The 26,423-nt window shown below is 34.2% G+C and overlaps 2 protein-coding genes and 1 long non-coding RNA gene across 8 annotated transcripts in view; 2 read left to right on the top strand and 1 right to left on the bottom strand.

Moving 5' to 3' along the window:
• The window catches only part of LOC136817906 (uncharacterized), a 33,167-nt gene extending 21,758 nt beyond the window's left edge, over nt 1-11,409 (bottom strand). For 5 of the 6 annotated variants that reach the window (XM_067074237.1, XM_067074239.1, XM_067074240.1 and 2 more), the window contains exon 1: nt 11,176-11,401. In XM_067074237.1, the coding sequence (XP_066930338.1) occupies nt 11,176-11,215 (40 nt within the window). In that variant the 5' untranslated portion in view covers nt 11,216-11,401. Of the gene's footprint in view, nt 1-11,175 lie in introns of all 6 variants that reach the window. The other variant, XM_067074241.1, reaches the window with a different exon arrangement.
• Nucleotides 6,153-9,400, top strand: LOC136817844 (uncharacterized). Its single transcript, XR_010848163.1, has 4 exons — nt 6,153-6,530; nt 7,689-7,831; nt 8,523-8,649; nt 8,841-9,400. It is a non-coding gene; the product is annotated as an uncharacterized lncRNA (long non-coding RNA).
• Nucleotides 11,410-11,598: 189 nt separating the features above from the next.
• LOC136817908 (uncharacterized) lies at nt 11,599-19,639 on the top strand. Its single transcript, XM_067074247.1, has 3 exons — nt 11,599-11,755; nt 17,787-18,000; nt 19,122-19,639. Exons 1-3 carry the CDS (start codon nt 11,688-11,690, stop codon nt 19,551-19,553), a joined length of 714 nt encoding a protein of 237 aa, XP_066930348.1. The 5' UTR covers nt 11,599-11,687; the 3' UTR covers nt 19,554-19,639.
• Nucleotides 19,640-26,423: the final 6,784 nt, after the last annotated feature.

Below are 26,423 nucleotides of genomic sequence, written 5' to 3'. Positions count from 1 at the left end.
ATCTGAGATCACAGGTTTTCATTTAGTAAAATCTTTAGCATATGCTTTAGGAATGATTTTAGCATACATGATAAAAAAAGGTAGAAGGGTTCAAAGTTCGCAGAAACATTTGGTTTGATGTCAACAAAAGTTGCATGAATTCTAGCTGGAGTTGTTATAACAACACCCACACATGTTCCAAAAGGCAAAACAATGGAAATGTTTGGTCAGGACCAAAATTACACAAAAATGAAAAAATGATATGTCAAGATTTTAAATATCTTTTTGTTTGGTAAAGCAATCAATCTCAAATATAAAGTCTTGACAACAAATAGATAAAAGCTACTGTAAACTTTTGATGTATGTATGGAAATGTTTGGTTAGGACTAGCCTGGATATCCAGGCTGTAAACTATTTCACAGTCTAGTTTTTTATATTTTATGTTCTGGTTTACAGCCTTGTCTCCCTAGAGCGTTTTGCATTCTCCATATGAGAATGCAGTCCGCTTGCTTGCGCTCACTTTGCTAAAGCCGTAAGGGCCAATCTACACGGCGCGGAACAATTCTAAAGCAAAAATAGGATTTGGTTTGATGTCAACAAAAGTTGCATAGCTTTTTTCTCAATTGCTCTGACGGCCATCGAAAAATTGTTTTGCTCGCGTCACCACACGTTCCTGAATTACTGGCGTGATTAAAAGAAACCCGCGAATTTTTTTGACCGCTCGCCGCCCGCATGCATTTTTAACACCCATTGCTATGGCGCGCGAAAGCGCTATAAAATACGCTATAAAATACTATCGTTTTTATAATACTATCTTTTCAAAAATAATACTATCTTTTCTAGTGTAATACTATCTTTTCTAATATAATACTATCTTTTCTAATAAATAATACTATCTTCTTCTATATAAATAATACTATCTTTTCAAATATATACTACTCGTAAAAGTCAAGTTAATAAGTTTGAGTTGAAAAACTCGAGTATGTATTTTGTGATGTCACAAATATACCATTTTAACGTCATCTTACAATTTCCCAACTTGAAAATGTAAGTTAAAGACAAATTGACGGGTTAAAAACAGTAAAAAGGAGGTCTGACTGCCGTGTCAGAAATGTGATGACGTTGCAAAATGTTTGCAGTTTTTTATATCATTAATTAAACAAAAGAATTAAAAGCGCGTAACGTCTACCGTGAGTATCACAGTGCGAATATTTTCTTGAAAGCGCTATAAAATACTATCATTTTTATAATACTATCTTCTTCAAATATAATACTAACTTCTTCAAATATAATACTATCTTTTCAAATATAAAACTATCTTTTCAAGTATAATACTATCTTTTCAAATATAATACTATCCTTTCGAATATAAAACTATCTTTTCAAATATAATACTATCTTTTCAATTATAATGCTATCTTTTCAAATAAATATAATACTATCCTTTCAAATAAATATAATACTATCCTTTCAAATATAATACTATCTTTTCAAATAAATATAATACTATCCTTTCAAATATAATACTATCTTTTCATATCTTTTTTTGAAATTTATTACTTTCTTATCTTTAACTTATTGCTATCTTTTCGAGGCTCAGAAAAGTCGAGTTGAAAAAGTAGAGTTACGAAAAAGTCAAGTTGAGAGCAGTGCCGTAGCAACCGGGGGGCAAGGGGGGGGCAATGTCCCCCCAATAATTTTTTCAAAAGTGGTTTTCTGGAAAAACCGAATTTAATAATATTTCTTTCTTCCTATATCACAACTATTAAGCTATTTTGATGCATTTTTAGACCATCTAGATGCTCCAATTTTCAAAATCGCCCTGACAATCAACTGACGTTACGCGCGTTTTATTCTTTTGTTTAATGATATAAAAAACTGCAAACGTTTTGCAACATCATCACATTTTTGACACGGCAGTCAGACCTCCTTTTTAACCCGTCAATTTGTCTTTAACTTACATTTTCGAGTTGGGAAATTGTAAGATGACGTTGAAATGGTATATTTGTGACGTCACAAAATACATGCAGCTTATAACTCGAACTAGAGTTTTTCAACTCAAACTTATTAACTCGACTTTTACGAGTATTATATATTTGAAAAGATAGTATTATTTATTTATCAGAAGAAGATAGTATTATTTATTAGAAAAGATAGTATTATTTTTGAAAAGATAGTATTATAAAAACAATAGTATTTTATACACGTGCGGTTGCGTAGGGTAAAATGGCGAAATGCGAAAATCGAATTTGGCAAAAAAATTTTGAAAAATGACCCTACAAGATTTGACTATATCTTTTTATTCCATGAAGAGATTACTTTCAAATAAAAAATGTATTAACAATGAATGGGTAAGCTTTCTAGAAATCCAAACATAAATTACATAGCTTTTACCAAAAAATAGCACTTTAGGATCAGAAACAGTCAAAAACCAGCTTTTTCCAATTTTCTTTGAGTTACAGGAATTAATTCCTTGTTTGTTTTGATCTGAAATTTTCAGTAGGGGTGGCCATCATGGTTCCCTTGCTCATATCAGGGGGGCCCAAGACGGGGGTAAGAGAATTAAAGTTTCTAAGTAAAATCTTAAAATTATCACCCAAAAAAGTGCCTTTTTTATTATGTCCATATCTTTTAAATAGATTGTCCCAGTAAGCTTCCTAAACCTTTTGTCCTTCAGAAAAACCAAAAATATTGGCCTTAATTGCTTGCTTTCAGTTCCTGTAGCCAGTAGTGTGACCCCCTGTATTTCTATTTGTGACCCCCTGTATTTCGCGCGGGTTTTTTAATAGAGATGTCACATGACTCAAATCCCGCAGTCTTATTGGACTAGAGAAAGCGAAAGTGAAATCGGGCGATCTGATTGGATGAAAAAAGACCGCGGGAGCTGGAAACGAATGGAATTCTCTAGAATTCTCATTTGAAATCAAAATGGCGGCGAGAAAAGCACGTCTTTTGCTTTGGACGAAAGGTTGTAAATTCTGGTTGATTTTAAGGTTTTATCTTATCTTATCTCACATACTTTAATTAGTAGAGGCTTCTTCAATGTTTGGGGAAGGTAAGTCTGTAAAAGTTATTTGTTTTTCGGTGGAAAAAAGTGTTTAAAAAAATCATTTTTTGTGCTCAAGGTTTATTTTTCTTCGCAAATTTTTGTCTTCAATCTTTAATAGATGAACGAGTATTTGACTGATGCTTATGACAGTCAGGAACAGTCGCCTTATTAGGAGACGCCTCCTGATTAGGAGACCAGTCTCCTAATCAGGAGGTTCACGTCTCCTAATTAGGAGACGGGTGTAATTATCTCGTGAACGAGCAAACTGCACATGATTTGATTGCTCCCAATGGAAAGAGCACAAAAAATTGATTCCATATGGTGATTTTCAGAAAAATCCACCGGTGGAATCAATCACAATTCTAATAATCCATAAGAACCAATCAGAAGTAAGAATCTGTCTTCTCAACAAAAGCGTCTCAAAAAGAAAAATGGCGGACAAGAAAAAAATCAAGAGGGGCTTCCTTGTAGTGCTTTATATTAGGATTGTGATCGATTGCACCGAGAAATTTTGATAATTTTTTTAAAACTTTACCAATTCGAGGCTGCTCTTTCCATTAAAACTAGTTTCAAAATGCGCGGAAAAGCCTAAAGCCCTTAAAATTGAGATCAAAGTTTTATGTCTCCTAATTAGGAGACGGGTCTCCTAATCAAGCGACCCCAAGCGACCTACATGTCTCCTAATCAGGAGACGTCTCCTGCGACTGTTCCTGACTGTATGATTTTTTCATAGAACATAGTAAAACTATTCAGGAACTTAGACCTTTTTACAGAACCTAAAAAAATCTGTTAGTTCTGGAGATATATTGAAAAGTTTAGACATGGGTACCGTAAACGGCCATAACTTGCAACACGGACTTAACTTGCAACAGCTTTGTTTATTTACGTTTTCTCCACGTTGATTGCTTCGTTTTCTTTCATTTTTTCAGGGAATGTTCAAAATGGTAAACTACACGTTAATCAAGCAAAACAAGCCCGATTGAATAATTTGTTGCGAAGATGAAGATGAAAAAGTGAAAATAATTAGGTCACTCCAATAAACCCCCACGCTTGGGCGATTGACGTTCTCTTACGATGCGATTTCTAGAAAGTTCGAAAGAAGAAAGACGAGGCCTTGCTGGGTCGAAATCCGCAGCTCGTACAGTTTTTCGTTCTTCCGTATTCTTCGATTGAAGTTGCAGTTGCTAGATTACATTTCACAACGAAGAGACGTTTCGATGCATAAATTGGATAATTACCAATGCTTACATGTTAAATCAATCAACCATTGTAACTGAAGGATCTCAGCTGAAGTTCTGCTTCCTAATGTCCCATACGAAAACTAATCATGTTAATAACAAGACTGGTGTCATAAAAGTGCCTCAAAAGAAATCAATAAAATCATTTGTCGTTAAACTGTAATTATCAATTTTACGATCAGGGGGTCAAGGATTGTTCAAGTGCGTTTCTTTTATAAGAAAAATTTAATTGAAATAAGTTCTACAATTCGTTGGATTTACGGAAAAAGAATGACCAAAAGACAGGACGGATAAAAAAAAGCAACCCTTCAGGAATGAGGAGTAAATATCAGAGCCAATTTTGTAAGAGTATAAGAAATGCAAGAAGGATACGAGCTTCGGAAAAGAAAAACACACTCTGTACACGCTAATTTTGAATTTTTCTTAAGAATTTTTTTAATCAAAAGTGATTATTTTTCCTTCAAACCTGTTCCGTATTTAGTTAAGATACAGGGGTGTAAAAGAAAGTATATGTAACACTGTATATCGCCGTGTCAATTCAAGACAGCCTTAAGTCCATTTTTTCCATTTTGAGATAATTGACTTTAAAGGTTGAGATGTGTTGGACTTAAGGCTACAGATTTTATGTCAATGCTTCATAGAAAATAAAATTTGCACTAAAATTTAGGACTTAAGGCTGTTTATGGTTGATATATTATGGAACTTTCTAAATTCTTTTTTTTTTTGAATTGCAAAATACACCTCTTTCCCATTAGAATTCTGTGGACTTAAGGCCGTTTTTGGAAAGCGTGCATGCTAAAATAGGGGGTTATGGTCTTAAGTCAATTTTCGAAAAAATGGACTTAAGTCTGTCTTGAATTGACACGGCGAATGGACGTTTCGTCGATCGATATAGATTGTGAGACAGGGGTGTGTGCAAAGTCAACGTCAAATGAGCGTTATGAGTATTCTGATGAAGATGAGATGAATATTCTGATGAATATTCCGGTATCTTGTCAATGGGAACCAGAGAAGGAGTAGCGTATTAGACAATCTTCCCAGTCTAAGAGGTGTCACTCTTTGCGAACGCAGAACTCCGGGCAGACAGTGACGGGATACATGGTAAAAAGTAAATATCCGTTTTCTTCTCGAATTTTTACTAATCTCCTATATATAAATACGGTAAATCATGTCATGCCGAAACACCTGCCTCAAAGCCCCGGTGGAATTTTTTCCCACAACGGGGCCAATAATTTCTATCAAAATCTCTATGGGGATAGGAATTCTATTGTTCAAAGCTTTAAAATACGCAATGAAGATGGTTTTGGAGTGCAATTTGTTACATTGGATGGATTTCGAATGGGGATGAAATCAAAATCAATTTTTTCCGAGTGGGCATTTGGGTATTTCTTCCAACGGGGACGAATTTTTTTGTATCTATTCAACGATTCAATGCAAAAATTAGATTCTGTAATTATATTATACGTAAGATCGAAAACCATCTTTCTCCTCTCTCACCCCGGAAGTAAAGTTCAATAACGATGAATGAATTTGGCATACTATGACGAGGATCGGGGATTCCAACGGTAGAAGACGAAAGACTTGAAAACCGCTTGAAACAAATAATATATTAAACCGTTATTTAAACGTATAAGCTTTCCCGAGCCTATAATCGTCCTCGGTAGTCTTCATTTTGTGTTTTATCACCACCAAAAAAATGTGTCAAACTTAAAATTTGAAAGAGCAAGGTGTTTTTTTTTTGTGGAAACACGCAAATAGTGATACCATGGCGTTCTAAAGTTACTTTAGAACGCCATGGGTGATACCAAAGAGATAGAAAATAGAGGAGGTTGCACGTAACTGCTTTAAAGCCGGGCGACTCTTGTTTTCTATTCAATTTCCTTTGTTTTGCAACAAAGAAAAATCTCCTTTGACGCGAGCTGAGTTATGCCGCCAATCGAGAAGGAAGCAAACATGGCGGGTCGAAGAGGTGATTTTTCTACTGTTATTTTTGTTATGTCTATTCGAGTTATGACTAAAACAACGTCTACAGCAAGTACTACATTGTTTAAAACATCTCAAATGCTTTTGGATATATTTATTTCAACCAATCAAATGATTTGTTTACGTTTTGACTAAGGATACAGTGAAATTATCATCGAAGAAAGATAGCCTGTCTTGTTGAGTAGCTAACAGCACCTACTGATGGAAATCACTCGAAATCGAAAAGATGGACAATTTTTTTCAAATAGGGAACAATTTTCCTTGGTAGAGGATGCCATGAGGTATGTATATCTGAAGTTTCTCGTGTGGTCTGGCTCTTTTCACTGTGGTCTGGCTCTTTGAGTTCAGCCCATTTTTCAATTTCATGTGTGTACTTTTAACCATCGACATAGGTAGTTCTTCCAGTTCTTGTTGTCTTTCACTTTGTTTACGTGATCAGCTAAAAGTTGGTGCTTCTTGATTTGTTTTTATTATTATATACTGAAGGAAGAGATGGAAGAAGAATTTGAATTTCATCGCAAACAAAACAGCTGCCTTAGTAAAGTAGTGTAGATTATTATGCGGCCGGTGCGTGATATGATATGCCAATTCATCATAAAAAGTAAGACTGTAGAAAACTTAAAGAGACAGCTTCTTTTAAAGATGCTTTCAATGCTTTGGGAGTTGATATTACTAATGATGCTGTTGATGTTCATCCTGAGAAAATCTGTGAAAAGTGTAGAGTTGTTTACTGTATATGAAGTTTGAATCAGCATTGAAAGGCACTCAGAGGCACCCAAGCTGAAAGTAGGAAAAAAGAGAAAGTTATAGGTATAAATCAACACAGTGTGTTTAAAACAACAACATCAGATATTGATACCAGTGGTTTCGCAGATTGTGTTGATGGAGAGAAAATTTCAGAAATTAATTTTTGGAAAGGCAATGTGATGAGGAGGGCCAACAAGCAAGACAATCAGCCTCGCATGTTTTAGCTTTCATTGTAGGAGGTATCTACACTGGATTACTTTTGTTTTTGTTTTTTCCCTACTGCCATCTGCTTCAATTGATGAGGGTTATTTCCTGTTGTCTGGGAGCTGTTGAAGTGTTGGAATATTTGAGTTTGAAAGTCAGGTGTTTAGTATCTGATGGAGCTTCTACAAACCGTTCATTTTATAAACTCAAAGAATAAGGAAGATAAAGTCCATTTCTTCAGCATTAATCTAAGTAGATAGAAATAAGCTCTAAATATTTCATTTGTGAGGACAAAACAATTTTGAAAACTCCCATGGAAATAGAAGCACCAAAAATTTTGTAAGTCAATGGTATGGTTTGTCTATTATTTCCAGAGGAAATATCTTCAAATGATATTAATGATGATTTTTTTGAAATATTTATTACTACCAGGTGTTGAAATTAAAAAAAATGATTGAAATTATACAGTCTAATTCCTTTCCTTTTAGCTGGACAAACACTCAATCAGTTGGAACCATGTGGTACAACTCTGGGAGTTCGAGAATACTAAAATCCCAGAGCTTTATGCATGATCAAATTAACAAGAGAACACATCGACTAAATATGATGAACGTTTAAACTTGCAGCTCAGGTAACTTAGATGATTACAATATTAACTCAAAAAATGTGCCTATGTGTTATCTAATCAGGCTAGGTAAATTCTGAGAATTAGGTCTGTCTGAAATAAAATGGCCTTTTAATGACAATTACAATCCCATGATATGTAAATCAGTTGTTGTCAATGACATAACAATAACCATAACAACCCCATAACAAAAGACAAATGTTTTGAGGTAATTTTTATCCTATTCTCACTAGCTGCTAGTTCCCATCAAGGGTTAGGTGTTACTACACATTTTTTTTTTTTTAAGAAACACACTTTTAAGAAACATGAGGCTCAGAATGCCTAAAAACTAAGAAACATCTAAGAAACATGCTAAGGCTGAGAATGAGAAAATAACATTTTTTAATTCACTTTTTTAAGAACCTTCCAATCCAGCCTTCCATGAGGCTGATTATGTCAAAAAGTTTAGAAACATGTAAGAAACACTTAAGGCTCAAAATGCCGATTTCTTAAGAAACATTGAGGCTGCTTGGTAAAACTAGTTTCTTAAAATAAAAAAAACGTGTATATCCAGATAATTCTACTCCATACAATATGTGAATTGAAATAAAATAGATCTCATGATTTTAAAGGAGCATTTCTTTTTTATTAGAGATAATGTTCACATGACGGTTCAGTTGTGTGTTGTGACCAAATTTATAACTTTTTATCATTTTAGTCGCTGACGGATACATTTTGAAAAGTGGGAAAACAGAGGCACCTACACCTGGCTTGCAAAAGAGGAAAGAAAAAAGGAGACTGTACCTGGCTATTCAAACTGTTGAAGGGCTGCATGCAAACTACAGGTTTGTAATGATTTTGCATTCAAAGGTTTTTTAGTAAGAAATAGTACAATGTTAATTTTAAGCAATCAATGTTTCTGTGAGTACTCCTGGCCTTGCATGTTTTAGAGGTGTTTTTTTTTCAATATAGAAAACCGACATTTTCTCAGTCTTTTATTTTTTCAATCAGAACTTTTTCACTTTTCATCTAGCAGGAGCTGCTTGTTGAATATCCTGGATTTCACATTTTGGATCATGGTCGTCTTAGTCAGCCAACCTCAACTTATGTGGGCAGGTCGTTCTGATGGTTTTTTCTATTGTAAATTATTGTTATTTAAAAAATTGTTTTTCTAGATTTTAGCTGGGTGACAGTTGTGACATGAGATGAAAAATAGACCTTTTTTCAAAGAGGCCACCCTGTTGAATAATTATGTAGTCCAGCAGAAAAACAACGATAAAACCATGCATAATTATTACAATATGCATGATACAGTAATTATGCATGGCTCTATCATTGTTCTTATGGCTGGACTACATGATTATTCAACAGGACGTCCTCTTTGAAAAAAGGTCTATTTGAAGTTATAATCTTAAAGTTTATCTGTATTTATCTTCTCTCTTTTTTCTCCAAACTGATCTAAAATTATATGATCTCAATACATTTGTTAGTAGATATTTATCTTTTGATGATAGTCCATTATATGATCAAAATATATTATGATTTTTGTTGAAAAATATACATTTTTTAGCTGATAAAAAAAGCTAAAATTGACAACTGGTGCTAGGTTTCTCTCTATACTCACCTTACCTTATTTACAGCTATATAGATTTTCATTGAAGTAAACCTTTCTTTAGAACGTGAGAAAGTGAACAGTATATTTCAAGAGAGCTAATATCTAAGAATAAATTTCCAAAAGACTCGAGCTTTCAAGGACAACAGCCATTTTTTTATATTTTGTTTTTCTGCCCGTTCTACTTTCGTTTTCAAGCACTTTTTTACGGCATTGATTATATCTTTTTGAATAAAACACCGATTGTTTCAATTTTGTCGGTTCCGTAAAACTTTCCCTCTTTTTTTCTTCCCTCATTAATTATTCATGATCATAACTAACATAGTATAATGGAAAGAGAAACGTGCAACCTCCTCTATTTTCTATCTCTTTGGTGATACCCAATAATATTCGCTAAAAAGATTCTTCCCGGGAAAGTTTTTACGTTTTTAGTGTTCTATCCCTATGAAGGTATATATTATATATGATTGAATCTCTCCAGTCAAAAACATCTAGTACTATATTTCGATAACACTTTCCATTTTGTTAAGGGGAGACTTCTTGCCTTACAAATTTGGCAAATTCGGCAACATTATTCACTCAAAAATTTTCATGGGAATCCATCTATACGCTATTTCTAAATTTTGAGTCCCATAAGATGGTAAATCACAATAAGGTACGGATGATGGTACGGATGATTTAGCAAGATTTTATTTTCGTGAATGAAAGGCAAACATTTGCAAAAAGCGAAAATATAAATTCGCGAAAATCAATCCAATTAAAGTAGACTTTATTTTGGTTTAATTGAGATGGGGGTGTAGAAGAATCATTCAACTCGTCGAAGGTACGAAATCCCAGATCTTCGTTACACGGAGCTTCTCCGCTTAGTAATGCCCCCGTCTTTCTATCGCTGTTTTTGCAAATGTTCCCTTATCGTCATAAAAAGGCCAAACCAATTATGAATTTGCATGTGTAAGAAATAATAGTAATTCACAAATTGATATGTCTTTTGTCTACAAAAACGCACTCCATCGTTGCGCCATTTTTTAATTATGCTATTAAAATTTGTTGAAATCAAATTTTTTTCATGTGATAGAGTTGGCGCGTGTTCAGTATGTTGTTGTTATGAAATTAGCACCGTTGCAAGTTGTGGACTTTGAAGAAAATTTTTTGGACATCTTTGGATTAACGACGTTTTCGATTGAAGTTTCTGTTTGGATCAATGTATGGTAATCTAAAAAGGAATAAGATAGAAGCTTATTTTGTGAAAGTTTCGTTGCTATAACTTTTCTAGGTTAAAAGATATAGCATCGTTTAGTCAAAAAACGCTGTTTTTCGTTGCAAGTTATGGCCGTTTACGGTAGTTTGCGTTCGTGTTTCGCGTTCCCAAACCAAACGCACGTGATAGCGCTTTCGCGCGCCATACATTGCGACGCAAACAGAGCATTTTTTTGATGACCGCCTAATCGAACTTAATCAAACTTTGTATTTTGAGAAATTTGTGAGTATTCGATTAAAGTTTGACAACCGAACTTAGTCGAACATTAATCGCCCAACAAAGTTTGATTATGTTCGACAAAGTTCGATTAAAAATACTGTTTGATTGGTTCGATTAATTACGTCTGGTTTTTGACATGAGCAAATGAGTTTGTGTAGATTTTGGGGAAACTCCCCATTTTTCCTCATGTCTTACAGTTTGTATATTTATAGTAAAACTTTCTTGAATAGAGAAATGAGAAGAATACAATAAGAAAAGTCAAAAATTGTTTAAAAAACATACCGAAAGAAAGCAGTGAGAGGAGGAGAAGTAGCACCTTCATCTTTGTCTTCAACCACTTGGATACTTGATTGTATAAGATGTGTCAATTCAAGTGGTAAAAAATATAATAACTTATTGCTCAAACATTTGCTTCTTTCATGGAAATATCAAGTGACACTTTGTGCTTTTGTGATTGATGTTGAACCTTATGACTGACTGTGTGAGGGTCACGGGATCTCTGTCAGACGGGTAGTTGAGCTTTCTTTCTCCCTTATAAACAAATCGAATCCGTCAAATCCGAATTTCCCCGATTTGGAATTACTACTTTCGCGCCTTTAAAAATCGGAAAAATAAATCCGTTAACGTGGAGTCTCAAAGGGGGAGGGTGAGTGAAACAACCAAAGCAAAGCGAAGAGAGCTGTAGAGAGTTGAACTTGCAGATGGCTTCCAAAAAAATTCAAATACGTCTCAACCAGTTACTATTAGCAAACAAATCAATGGTCTAATATACCTAATGTAAACATACATCAGTGATGTCTGCTGATGGTAATAACTTTGTTGAGTTTAAAATCGTCGTCACAGCAGACGTAACATGTCCCTGGTAAGAAAAGAAAATTATTCTTCTTTAATATTTTTTTTGCTTTTTCAGTTTTCAAAATTTGACCACCAGACAACACCCTGCCAATGCATGGGACTCCTGGGATCTCTGTGTTGTGTGTGCAGGCAGTTAGTCACACTAGAAATGGATATTGGAAGTTTATCGTGGCTTGGATCATCATCGGCCGATAGCGGCCGATGGGCGATGGGGTAGCAACTCCAGAAGATTTTTCAAGTTTTAATTTTTTTTTCAAAATCTATCCTATCTTGTAGAGCTTTGAAAAAGAAAGAAAATGAGGGGTCATAGGCCTCCAGAGGATTAGTGGTTGTAAAGATATTCAAATTTTAGTGTCAAAAATTTGACTAAAAATGTCAAAAAAAGGTTAGGAAAATAGCTTTGAAAAATTCGAAAAATGTGTCATAAAAGAAAAAAAAGAAATTTTCCAGTCATGCTTCTTAAATTTTGCATATCTCTTTTTCTAGTGTAGCTAGAGACCTCAAATTTGGAGGGAGAATTCTTGGATGGTGTTAAAATATCATTATATAAAAATATTTGTAAAATATTTAGTATATTTATCAAAATAACGAAAGATATATCTTTTTTTGAAAAAAGAAGACATTGCATTGTTTTATTTTTGTTTTTGAAGAAAATAGCTTGGAAAAGGTTGAAATGGGTCAAAAAAGGTGGTAGGACCCATTTTCAAGGGGCCTCTGGAAATGGAGGAACAAAAACTTGAGTAAAGAATAAGTTTTTCTGAAAGGAGAAACCCCAAATGAAAAGTAAATCCATTTCGGCAGAAATAAAAACTTTTTTTTGGGACATTCCCATGCTAAAGAAGCAAAAAAGTTAAAAAAACTACCGTAGGTCGGGGAAACTTCGGACAGATTTTCAAGTTTTTTCTTTATTTCTCCTGGAATATGAAAAAAAGATCAACCAAACTTACTGTACATAACATTTGTGTTATTGTCTTTCAGGAAACAAACGTTACAAGTAAATCCGCCAGGTCATTATAAAAGAAACACCATCTCAAGTTCAGAAAGGTTAACTTCGTAAAATGTTAAACTTCGGAATGATTTGCCGTCACTCCAACGATCTACCATCATGACTGGATGCTGCGCCATTTCAAAACAAAAACATTGAATTTGAAGTGCTATTTGTTAAAAAATACCAAGAGACAAATTTGCGTGAGCCGAGAAATTAACGACATAAAGATACGGATTGCGCTTAATTGGTCATTAATTTTCTGGGCGTGCAATGGAAGTGTGAATAATAAAACTCATCAACCAATCATTAGTTTTTGCACGTAATTTTTTATGGACGCTAAACACATGATGAGAGGGTCTTCTTCAGAGTAATTGGTGAAACAAACACGTTTTATAAGAACTTTTTCGATTAGACTGTCTCGTTTCCTTATGGTTACTATCATATCGTTATATTTCATTAGATATAATTTCAACCCTATTTTCTATGTGTTGTTTTGAGTGTGAAACATGGGTGTTATAGAGAGATAAGCGAGAGAGCTAAATGTTCATTGTGAAAAAACTGTTTCAAGTTTTATTTTTCGCAATATGAGAATTTAGTTTTGATTCCCGTATTACATTATACATTCCCGTATTACGTATACATGCACTTTAGTGGTTTCAATGAAATCGGGATCAAATCAGCAAAAAGCCAAAGTGGACAAATGGGTGTTTTATACAAGTCAAGTGAAATTTGATGTTTGCTAAAAATATCGCTTTAAATAACTTGAGTTACTGTTGACTTTCATATTCAACTTGACTATACTAGGAGGCCACGGCTTTTTTCTACACAGCCAGCGGAATAATAAAACCCAGTCTTTGATGAGGTTTCCAATTTATCAAGAGATAGAAAATTGACTTTATATTCAACAGTAGACTACAATTTTGATTTAGATAATTGTTCGACGATAGACCAGGTGGACGTGCGAGGAAGTTAGCGCGATCAAGATCGTGGTTAAAAGTAACCCAATATAATACACAAGGCTTGCCTAATTTTTAGTAATAAAAGAAATTGGAACGAAACGCCGTACTGTAAATCACGCATTAAATACTAATTAAATGTTTTGTTACCAGTGGGACTACGGGCGGTTCACAAGTTCGTCGATGCAGGTTTTATAGATTAGATTAAAAAGAGATGAAAAGAAATAAATACAAAATACCTACCGAGTAAGTAAGAACTTTAATGGTAGACTAGAAACATAATATTGTATCTCATTCTGCTTCATTACAGCTGTATATGTCTTACCTTACTTTAAATAAGACACCCCTATCTCACAGTGGCCCCGGTGGAGTTTTTTCCAACAGAGAGGATAAAAATTCCAATTGATATTTTTGCCAAATTTTCCAGTGGGGCTGGAGGATCTGTGACACAGGGGTGTAATAAGCACATACCATTTGACGGGTTTGAAATTTTTGAACTTATCGTCTTTTGATTTGAGTTAAAGGTTAAATGTTACGATTACGAAATTTAGTTTGTTAATTATATCGACTTTATACACCCACTTACGGATTTAAGACGATAGAGCAAGTATGTCGGAAGCATACGAAGGAGTGCAACAATAGTTAAAGACAATGAAATTACAATTACAAATCTCTTCATCTAATAAGTTCGACAGGGTCTATGACCGTCTATAACCCTCCAGTAATATAGTGATACAGAGGTTTCTTGAGTCAAAATGATTTGTAAGCCAGCTGTAAGAACCATCGGCTGTCATATCACAAAGCGGCCTTTTTGCTAATGATATTTCTATTGTCAATTTGCAGTATTTTTTTCACCGGGGACACATTCATTAACATTAGGCAAAAAAGGAACAGGTAAACAGGTTCTATCACAACCATTCAATACAAAATGTTTAAGTGGAAATACCCCTGTCTTGACTACCGAGATGATAAAAATGTTTAACCTATTTTAGCTATTGTTAAGGGACTGAATGATGATAACTTAGGGGTAGTTTTCACATCAAAGCCACAATAAATTGATTATATTTATTTTGGAGAAATTCGGCACCTGGATCTGGCGAAATCACTGATCACTTTAGGCGTACAAACGAGCACAAAGTTTTGCGAGGCCGAAATAGCGCAAAGTTTACGACAAACTTTCACGAATCGTTAATTTTAAAATTTTTAAAGAAATGATGGCTTATTAAAGGAACAGACAATTCTTGAATGAATTAGATTGCAGTCTTTGTCTTTTGACTTGTGAATGAGGCTTTTTCAGGCTAAAAGTGCAATGAATCCGTGTGAATCTTATATTTATTACAGCTTCTTACAGATTTTCTATTGCGTCAAAAACTTTTCGTCTGCATAAACTTTCGCGAATGGCCAGAAAGAGAAATTTCTTTTCTGCATGAACTTTCGCCAGCAGAATTTTTCGCGACTTTTGCAAATTTTGGCCTTTTTCGGAGGCTCTTTAATTAGTTACCATAATCTTAGATTTAAATCATTAGAATTTGCATCCAACATATTATTTGGATCAGATGGTGACTTACGAGCAAGCATTTTCCAAGAATTGTTTGACATATTCTAATGTTCTAATGAAGAAAATCCACCATCATCGACTTCTAATAAAAAAGGGTTTTCCCTTTACCTTACTTTATACTAATTAAAGCACCAAATTATCTGCACGTTTATCATCAATGTCTGGTGACGTCAGAACAAAGTTCTTATAATTGCTTCGAAATCACATTATGTTTCTCTTGGGATTCGTTTAAAGAAGATCTTTCTCGGCTGACGGTAAAGCTATTCTCGCAGTGACTTTCTCGGCGAATTTATGGAGCAACTTTGAAGAGCTATTGAAGATTGAGGAATGCTTATTTTTAGCCCAAATAACTTTTAACGTGACATTCAATGTCTCCTCTTTTCATCACGTACATAAAATTATGAGGTCGCCGCTTTAGATATCGAACAAATCTCTTTACAATGGAAGATGGTAAAATATCGTGGTTTTCTTCAATTTCTTCTTCGTTTTTCTTTCGGCGTTTCGTCGCTTGATATGTATCGTCGAGTGTACTTCATTTCTGAACTGTGAAAGAAAAAAGTACGATAAAATGTTAAATCCTCGCGAAGTAATCGCTTGTTAAAGATTTTAGTCCGAAGTTTCCTTCATTCCGAAGTTTCCCCGACCTACGGTACATGAAAATGAAAGAACTAGAATTAGCGATTGTGATTTTTGACTTCCTCACCCTTTTTCTGATAAACATACAAAGTTTCAGCCTCCAAATACATTTTCCTCCGTTTCCAGACACATTTGTTCTTCGATAGTTGCAAAATGTTTTTCTCCTGTCGGCAAACAATTTTCAAAATGTTGCAAAACGCTCAGCATTTTACCAATTTGCAGTCTAGCCCGTGTCCACAGTGTTATATACCGCTGGAAAGCTAAGATCACGGGCTTTCATTTAGTAAAAACCGGAACGCTTTAGCATACATAGAAAAAAAGTTCCAAGGGTTCAAAGTTCACGGAAAAATGAAACATTTGGTTTGATGTCAACGAAAGTTGCATGACCTCTGGAGTCGCTAGATGGGGCAATAATGTGGAGGATATTTTCCCCACTATTTGTACTTGATAATTATGGGTAATCAAAAGGTCTATTAGTACAAGTAGTGAGGAAAACATCCTCCACATTGCCCAATGATGGGAGAAGAATCTCTCAAAACGTTTTACCCCCTGTGGACGACAGGGTTTTTTGGATTTTTTTTTCACTTGGCTTGGAAATCCTGAGAACTTTGAAAAAGGTTTCAGAAAATCCAGGATTTTTCCTCATTATTCAGTCATATGTATCGGAAAATCCCTAAAATTTGCTCTATTTTCTTGCCAAGTATCGGAAAATCCAAGATTTTCCCATAAAAAATCTTGAATGTTACAGAAATCCTGAAGTTTTTCAAAAGTTACCGTCAACTGCTCTAACTTGGGACTATCTGACAAAACATGGGACGGCAATTCGGCCACCATTTCACCGAACGTCCAAAGTCATTTGATTTGACTTAATGAACGGCGTATTAAAAAATACACGAAAACAAATTTGTTGTCAAAGAGATTTAACAGTACAGTAAGTGAAAATACAGACCAGATATCAACCAGTCCCATGTTTCGACCAATCGTCCCATTATTGAAAAACAGCAAAATTCTGTGAAAAAGTACCCATACTATACTAGATCCTGTACTTGCTTGAAGAGTGAAAAATACACACCCCCACCCCCAAAGTAGTACCGGGTACTAACTTTTTTGAAATGCAAAAATAGACACCACCACCTGGCTATGGGTCAGTACCCTGTGTCTGTACCCCCCCCCCTGTAGAAAGTGACCAAAACCAAATAGTAACGCCTTTACTAAAAATTTTTTGAGTCTCTCAATCATCCAATTTGGAAATCCGATGATTCTAAATTAATTTGACGAAAAACCGCGAAAAACGCTAAAATTAAAGCCTGCGAAAATTAGTTCCAATAAGGTGATCAAATTCTACCGAATTTTCTCTGTTTTATAACTGTTTGATTTGATTCGAAAATGAAACACCACTATCACTCAATATTGAATTTGATTAGTTAATCGTTCATCTACTCTCGGGTACCTAATAGCCGTCCCCCCCCTATTTTATTCAAACCCCCCCCCCCCCCCCCCCCCCCGCCTATTAAGTTTTGAGATTTTTTCCAACCCCCACTTATTCCAAACCCCCCCCCCCCCCGCTATTAGGTACCCAAGAGTAACAGTTTGATTGACATTGCCTGGAATATGAGATTTTTTTTTTTAATTGAGAATCTGAAGTTTACACTTGGATTAAATTTTGTGAATCAGCCACATTATCACCTAATTTCCTTTGTTTTCCTAGAGGCTTTGAGAAAATTTCAGATTTTTTGGAGGACCAAATTTTGGGAAAAGGGCCAAAATTTGCAAAAATAGCAAATATTGATCCACAAGAAATTCAATCCACTAGAGATATGTGTGGAGGATGTTGGCTGAAACATCCAAGACTGAATGAGCATTTTCTTCAGACTGAAAATGGTTATTTCTTGTATTTCAGGTGTTACATCAGTCGGAAAAATTTGAGTGCAGCTTGTGCTAATTTGGCAAAACAATATAACTTTGTTGTCCAATTTAAGCCTTTTATTTTGGATCCCAATGTACCACCAGGAGGGATACCATGGCACGATCAAGTGGCAATGAAACAAGGAGAAAAAGCTGCCAAACAGGAAATGAAAGGAAATGGCCCAATTTCAAGAGCTGGAAAAAGCATTGTGAGTGACCAAAAACTTCTCTGACTTCTTAGCTTTAAACAAAAACTCCCTTTTTCAGCTCTTTACTTGAGTTTTGAATACTTAAATTTGCACTCGTTTTAGATACTTGAAAGTGGTTTTTATAGAACAATAGAAAGCAGGGAGGAGTACAGAGGCAGGGTACTAACCCATAGGGTACTAACTTGATTTTATACTAAAAAAATTTTTAGTACCATCCACCCATATTTAGTACCGGGTACTACTTCATTTTTGCAGTAAAAAATAGGAACACCACCCCTAAAATCTTAAATTTTACAGATTAGACCAAGAGAGGGGTACTATTGTTAGTTTTTCAGACTGAAAATTGACAGATAATTCAAGCAAACTATCAATGATGCAGGCTGCATCATTTGAGGCGTGCGATAGCACGCGCGCGCACACCTCCACACACACCTAAAATGTCTGAGGAGTGCGATCAATCACACCCCTTAAAGTAAGTTTCACAACTGAAAGTTGTGCATAGCACTCCTTATCACACGCCTAAATTACTAAAATTAAGGTTTTAGGAGTGTGATTGACCACACGCCTGAAATTTTCAAATGATGCAGCCTGATGATGGAGTCAGAGAAGCTTTTGTCCTTTGATTTTCATCACACACTTTTTGACCATTTTGGAAGTTTTGTCTGTCAAAAAAATCAAAAAATTTCTCAAAAGAGTAAAAAAAATTGTTGATTAAAAAAATTTCAAATCAAAAAAATTAATATTTGAAAAAAGTCAAAATATTACAACAAACTACTTTTTTTATTGAAAAACAGCAAAATTCTGTGAAAAAGTACCCATACTATACTAGATCCTGTACTTGCTTGAAGAGTGAACAATACACACCCCCACCCCCAAAGTAGTACCGGGTACTAACTTTTTTGAAATGCAAAAATAGACACCACCACCTGGCTATGGGTCAGTACCCTGTGTCTGTACCCCCCCCCCTGTAGAAAGTGACCAAAACCAAATAGTAACGCCTTTACTAGAAATTAATTGAAACGAATTAAACGAATTTTTAGAGGGGTTGCGAATGCCCTGGAGTGCCCAAATTAAAGGACATAATCTGCTATAGAAAGGAAACATTTTTTTATTATTTCTAGGGCATAAAGTTTGATCCAGAGAGGTATGTGGTTCATTCATTGAAAAGTCATTTATTATTACAATTTGCACGTGAATACCAGGGTCCACAGAAAGAGACCGAACTTTACTATTTGATATGTCAACAATATTTTGAAGAAGCTTTGAATATCAACAGTGATAAAGTATTGCAAAGTCTTGCAGCTCAAGTTGGTCTCAACCCAGAACACGCATTGAATTACTTTACAAGTGAAGATAACATTAAAAAACTTTATGGTGAAATTCAGAAAACTAAGAAAAGAGGGTTGTTGGGAATCCCACTTTTCCAGATTTCCATAGTTGGCTTCAATGATGCAAAACCATTGCAAATTGGAGGTCAAGATAAATCTGGATTCACCGAAATCTTCAACAAAATGCTTAGAGACTACAATAAACAAATGAAATCTAAGAAATGAATAGATTTCAAGAATCGCACTTTTGCACGGTCGAAATTTTTATTAATATATTACTTATGAAATTGATTTTTAAACAAATTTATGCATCTCATTTTGAATTTTAGTAGGGTAAATATTTTTTAACGTTAGAGCAATTATTCATAACATGAAGAGGGCTCGATTTGCATGATAACAGGGTGCCCCGTTGCCATGGCACCTCACATGGCCAAGAAATTCTATTTTGAAATTTTCAAGTTCTTTTTCAATTAATTACTTTCATATTGATTCGGAATGGTTCTTAAAAAGTGACATTTCTAGCTACTCAAAAAGCTCAGTGACTATCTCTGCTGCAAACGGAAATTAATTTTTAGAATAGGCTCTCCACTGCATACGTCAAGGGCCCTTTGTAAACCTTTGAATCACTTCGATAAATCTACCCAATTGGGCCTGCACATCCCAGGCTACTCAAGTGTTTAAATTATTTTAGTCAGGTTTACTCTCTGGGGCAAATATTTCGCACTACTGTTGTAGCCATTAATGAAAAGTCTTGCAATCTTACAAAAGTATTATTTCAATTAGATATTTTCTTTGCCAATTACGAGAAAGCTTCTCATTTTTAACTATTGTACTCATCCGTGGAATAAATATTTTTTTGTTTGTACATTTTTGTTTTAAAGTTTATTTAGGGAACCTAGCACAATATCAAAAAATACTTTCAAGGAATGTTACGTAACTTTATGCACTGTTGTCAGGTCAATCGGGTGAAACTTTCATAACATAACGAGGAAAAGTTTTTAAAATCGTCTTTTTTTACAGTTTTTAAGATTCCTTAAATTTTTTGATACGGAATTAAACAATATCGATCCCTGCACACGAATGGATGCATAAACTTGGCGTTGAAAGGGGCTTTTCTTTTTCAGGAGATGAAATACTTCCTTCCTCGAATATAGCTGAAGTGCTCCCTAGTCTCTGTTTGCGATAATCAATTGCAATATTTGATACTAAGCCTTCTTAGATGCTCCAAGTATAAATGATGCTGTAATGTATCTTTCCCACGTCGTTGAAGAGAATATACATGCCAAGCTCCTTTGGTTTTTCCCCAATAGTTCAATGATTTGGCATCAGTGATTTATGCCGTGTTAATGATCTTTGAACAGCCTCGATTCCTTGGTTCAAATCCTTTAGTTAAGTTAGGTTAAGATAAGATTATCCAATGTTTCTCAGAAGATACAAATATTTGATAAGTAAATAATTTCATGATATTTCCTGTCTGACAAGAACGACAAGATTCAGACAAAATTTCAACATCGGCAAAAAGTTCACGTATTTATTTGCAAAGTATTTTTCATGTTTTTAAGACTTACTTTGTACTGCCACTGAAGTAAATTTCATGTAATTTCGCAAGTGACACCGTCAAGACAAATAAAGGTTGGACTATATCGCCACAGGTTTAACTTTTGGTCTAGTTCAACCTTTATTTGTCTTGACGGTGTCGTGTCATGTCGTGACTTTTTGAAATCAGAATGCATCAGAAAATACTTTGTAGTTTCTATTCCTATAGAGTTGAAAAGAAACAAGTGTATCTGAATTCATGTCCCTTAAAAGTTTGCTAAAGTTGACTCTTAAACGGTTAAGCTGAATATCAACCTCGTTCCCTGCGCATTGTCAGCTTTTTTATGCTTACTGATAGCGCTAGATAATATTCTCTGGCGTCAATCAGTAACGTAAATAAAGCCTGGGATACACGGGGACGAGGTTGGCTGAATATAAATCTAATCTAAGTTCCTACCGCTTTTGCTCCCTCCTTACTGCGTACGTACTATAAGCGCTCACGATAAAACACATTGTTCTATTAGCAACTCCAATTATTGGGTCAGACTAACCTTGGGTTGTATTGCATTTTAGCTCAGGTTATTGCTTGTTTTTCGGGAAGAAAATGACATTGACATTGATTTTTTTCTGGCCCGGGGGGGGGGGTACTTAGGCAAAAATAGGTGCTGGGTATGTGCGGACGGTAAGGGTCGGGTTTTTCACCTTTCAAAGTCTCTCTAAGGGTTACAAAAATCAGGAAATTTCAAAGTAGTCTCTCTAAGGGTGGGAAAAATCACGATTTTTAGAAAAAAAATTTGATTTTGAGAGAAAAAATTACAAAAAAGTCTCACTAAGGGTAGGAAATTTTTGAAAATCAGAGAAAATATTTCGAAAAAGTCTCTCTAAGGGTCACTAAAATTTGGTCTCTCTAAGGGTCGGTTTCGGAGGTCCCGTCCGCACATACCCCTCATTCACCAACCCTAGTACCCCCCCCCGGGGTTTTCTGGAGATTCTTGAATTTAGGTTTAATCGTTTAATGATGTATAATATTTATTTTTGCAAAACGAAGACGAAAAATTAAAAATGGAAAAGAAAAATGAATCTCTCTAATCTAAAATACAAACCCATCTGAATGAATTAGAATTTTGAGCAAAGACTTATAACCAAAACAAGACGTCTAAGCGCATAATTATGCAAAATTATCTCATTGTTCGAACAATAAAAATAATTTTCCTTTGATCCGCACGTTAGTTGCCGACAAGATTAAAAAAAATGGCCGCCAAAACTCGAGTGTGATAAATTGCGTGGGTTGCGTGCCTTCGTGGGTCGGAAAAAAATTCGTGGGTCCATGAAAAAAATTCGTGGGTCCGAAAAAAAAATTCGTGGGTCCATGAAAAAAATTCGTGGGTCCAAAAAGAAAATTCGTGGGTTCACAAAAAAAATTCGTGGGTCCATGAAAAGAATTCGTGGGTCCAAAAAAAGAATTCGTGGGTCCAAAAAAAAAATTCGTGGGTTCACAAAAAAAATTCGTGGGTCCAGAAAAAAAATTCGTGGGTCCAAAAAAAAATTCGTGGGTCCATAAAAAAAATTCGTGGGTCCAAAAAAAAATTCGTGGGTCCAAAAGAAAATCCCAGAAAAAAATTCGTGGGTCCAAAAAAAAATTCGTGGGTTCACAAAAAAAATTCGTGGGTCCAAAACAAAAATTCGTGGGTTCACAAAAAAAATTCGTGGGTCCATGAAAAAAATTCGTGGGTCCAAATAAAAAATTCGTGGGTAAATAAAAATTTTATGTATTGCGTTTAAGCATTTTTTTCGCGTAAAATTTCAACATCAAGATCAAGAACAAAAAAGAATTTGAAGAAAAGAAGAAAGACAGATAAAATGATTTCTCGTGTTTTTGTACACAAAATATTTAGGTATGTGAATTTTTTTTTCGACTTCTTTGACTTTAAGAAAATTCTTATTCATAAAAAAACGTCGTGCACTTTGTACTTTAAACTGTATATATATATAAAAAAACTATCAAAGTAAAGGAAATATTTTTAGATAAACAGGAGGTTGAAGGAATTTACTTTAGTTAAAAGTTAACAAAAGAAGAAATTTTATGGAAATGACATAGACGACAAGACACGAGCCATAAGGTGTCAAAATATTAATCTTTTTATAATAATACAGTTTACGCTTTAAATTTAATACAATAGAACAGAAACTTGGGCTCTATTCAAAAGATTTATTACGAAATCCTAGCTAGCAAAGCAAAGAGAAATTTTTTTCAAAAATAATGCAATTTTTACAAATCGCGCGAAATTGGTGTTGCGATTTTTGTCATCTCAGAGAAGAAGTCATTGCATTGTTTTTTCGCGCGCGTTCTATTTTGTGCCAATCAAATTGCGTCACGCATTCGAAAGATTCGAAAATGTTGCAATCAAAATCAAAACAAAAACTTTCATTTGAGACTTAGGCTTTTGAAAAGAACACATTGAGCTTTTCAAAAAATAAAACCTTATCGTGCTTTAATTATTACTCTCATTCTCAAAAATAAAACTTGAGAATGAAGGAAAGTTGTAGAATTAATTAAATTGAGATTCGATTGAAAGAGGTATGTATGTATGTATAGAAATGGAATGCTTTGTTTGCTTCAGTTTTCACAGTAGACTTTCCTGCCTTCGAAATTCTGTTATCGAAGGCAGCCTTTATTTATCTAAAATTTATTCTTATCAAATGGTGATTCAATTTTGGATATCAAAAACTACCAAGGATGAACAGTAAGTTTTTATTTAATTTGGAGATGAAAAATGGCAAAAAAGAATGAGTAGCTAGAAACAACTGCCGGCCAGGGATTTTTTTTCGAAGTTCTTCATCCAGACTATTTTCCAGACTATTTTCCAGTAATATTTGAAAATTTTAGGCTGTTAGTTTGAAAATCAAACCAAGCTCGATGTTTAATTTACTTTTGTTGATCAATGTAAAATATATTTTGGATTTTTAAATGCTTTGAACTCTTTATAAAACTAAAAACTAAATACTCATGCCAAAATTTCCTATGCCCTTTACGTCAAAATCTAGATTTTAGAAAAGTTTTTATTATGCCATCTCTTCTTGTTCGAAAATCACAACATTCTTCAAAAGGAAACCCCATAACATTATACATATTTGGAAAGCCCTTTGATTATACTTTTCGAATGTTTTGACCTCCAAATTTTTTGCTATAAGTTAAATGCGAACCCAAGAATTTTTTTTTGGACCCACAAATTTTTTTCATGGACCCACGAATTTTTTTTCACTGACCCACGATTTTTTTTTTGGGACCACGATTTTTTTTTTTGGACGAATTTTGGACCCTTTTTTTTTCTGACCCACGACCCACGAATTTTTTTTTATTGACCCACGAATTGACGAATTTTTTTTTGGACCCACGAGTTTTTTTTTTTTGGACCCCACGAATTTTTTCATTTTTTTGGACCCACGAATTTTTTGTGAAACCCGAATTTTTTTTCGGACCCACGAATTTTTTTCATGGACCCACGAATTTTTTTCCGACCCACGAAGGCACGCAACCCACGCAATTTATCACACTCCCAAAACTCGAAGGTCACCAAATTTGGAACTACTTGTCCATGTAATTTTGCTAATTATGGTCTAATTATCATGAAATATGTCAACAATTTGGATTGGTTTGATTTTAGAATAATTATTCTTTCCATTTCTGCTCTTTGAACCTTGAACTTTGGCCAGAAGGAAGGAATTTCGCAAAAACAAGATGGCTGACTGGTTTCTGAGTATTTGCTATAATGACCCAAAGAATGGGTTTGAAATACTATGTTAGAGAATTTATTGATGATTAAAAATAATTTTCTAGCATTGTAATATGACCAAACTTTAAGTCCATACCATTCTTTTTTGTGGCCTGGCTCTTTTCAGACTGGCCTGGCTCAATGTTTTTGTGCTATTTTTTGTGAACTGTCAGACTGTGTTTTGTTGGAAAAAGGCTTTCAGTTAGTTTACCTGGCTTTATGTTTGTTCAGATGAAAAGTATTCGGTTTAATATCGCTCATTTGATTTCGATATATAACTTTTTTCAATTTATTTAGGTGTAAAATATATATAATATAAAAAACATCAAAATAATCAACCATAAATTCTGTATATATCCTGCTCCTTGAAAAGGCATTTCAAAAACAGATGGGCGACTTCAAATCAAGGATATCTTCAACAAACAAGATGTATTGTGATTAGAATTGAAATATATACATCTAACACCCAATGCTGAAAAATATTTTGTCGCAATGATGGTTTTTGAATCATAATTTTGATGAATGAAGATGAATCAACATCTTTAATTTTCTGGCTATTTTATTATAACACCGAATCAATTTGTCACTGGATGGATTCTTTGGATATCTTGATATATGTGGCTTGGCTGGTAGACTTGGTAGATTAGAATTATCAACAGCGATGATGAAAAGATTGCTACTAACACTAACAATATTTGGAATATCTTAAAATTTGGATAATGTATTGTTCACACTGTCACTAGAGACTAGCTCACAGCAGGCTACAAACTGAAATTGTGACGGTTATTGCATCAGTGTATATACAAAAATATTTGGTACCCCAACCGTGAAATTGTGATATATGTCATTTGTAGAAAGTGGACTAAAATATACAATTGATTATTCCTGGGTCATTGACTAAATAAGCGCCATCTGCCATCTCATGGACAGAATCTGAGATTTACAAAAATAACGTACATTCAATTGGCTAAAAATGGAAAGAGTATTGAAAGCTTGGTGGATATATTACTTTTAAAACAGTGTGCCAGATTTTTAATTTGACAAGACTGGTTTCTGGCAAATGAAAAAAGTATTGCTTGTAGATAATCTTGAACAAATTTATATAGATGAATTCTTTGGCTAGGTAATTTTAACAAATTATAGAAAGCAAACAGAAGCAAACTATATAAATTAATCAGTCAGTCATCATAAGAAATTAATTTTGAGAGGTAATTTGAGGTAGTTCTTAATATTGTGAAATGCTCTGGACTGTTAATACCAAATTATTTTTTTGGTGTAACTATTTTAATGTAGCGTAAGGGACTTATGGCTATACTTTGTATCTAAGTATCATTTTCAATCGTCATAATCTCAGAAAAATTAAAAGGTCATCTATTTTCAAAAGAATTGCCTATTTTTGTCTATTATTGTATGGTGTATTTGAAAATGTTTTTGTTTGTTTCTCAGTATTACCAAACAAAAATTAATGATTTTGTATTTTTTGATTAGATTGTGTTATAATGTTTGTTCAGATGAAAAGTATTCGGTTTAATATCGCTCATTTGATTTCGATAACTTTTTTCTTTTTAGGTGAAAATATATATAATATAAAACAACATCAAATAATCACCCATAAATTCTGTATCTATCCTGCTCCTTGAAAAGGCCATTCAAAAACAGATGGGCGACTTCAAATCAAGGATATTCAAAGACAAGATGTATTGTGATTAGAATTGAAATATCTACAATGCTGGTTTGAATCTACTTTATTTTCTGGCTATTTTTTATAACACGAATCAATTTGTCC

Source organism: Clytia hemisphaerica, unplaced genomic scaffold (genome assembly GCF_902728285.1).
Source record: "Clytia hemisphaerica strain Z4C2 unplaced genomic scaffold, Clytia hemisphaerica genome assembly, whole genome shotgun sequence".
NCBI classification, from domain to species: domain Eukaryota; kingdom Metazoa; phylum Cnidaria; class Hydrozoa; order Leptothecata; family Clytiidae; genus Clytia; species Clytia hemisphaerica.
This window is presented reverse-complemented; position numbering and strand designations above follow the sequence as displayed.

Excerpts from the sequence above, each read along its gene's own strand:
- LOC136817908 (XM_067074247.1), top strand. The coding sequence starts at position 11,688 with ATGTCTGCTGATGGTAATAACTTTGTTGAGTTTAAAATCGTCGTCACA. Across the intron at positions 11,756-17,786 it reads GCAGACGTAACATGTCCCTG|GTGTTACATCAGTCGGAAAA; the intron begins GTAAGAAAAGAA and ends CTTGTATTTCAG. Across the intron at positions 18,001-19,121 it reads CAAGAGCTGGAAAAAGCATT|GGCATAAAGTTTGATCCAGA; the intron begins GTGAGTGACCAA and ends TATTATTTCTAG.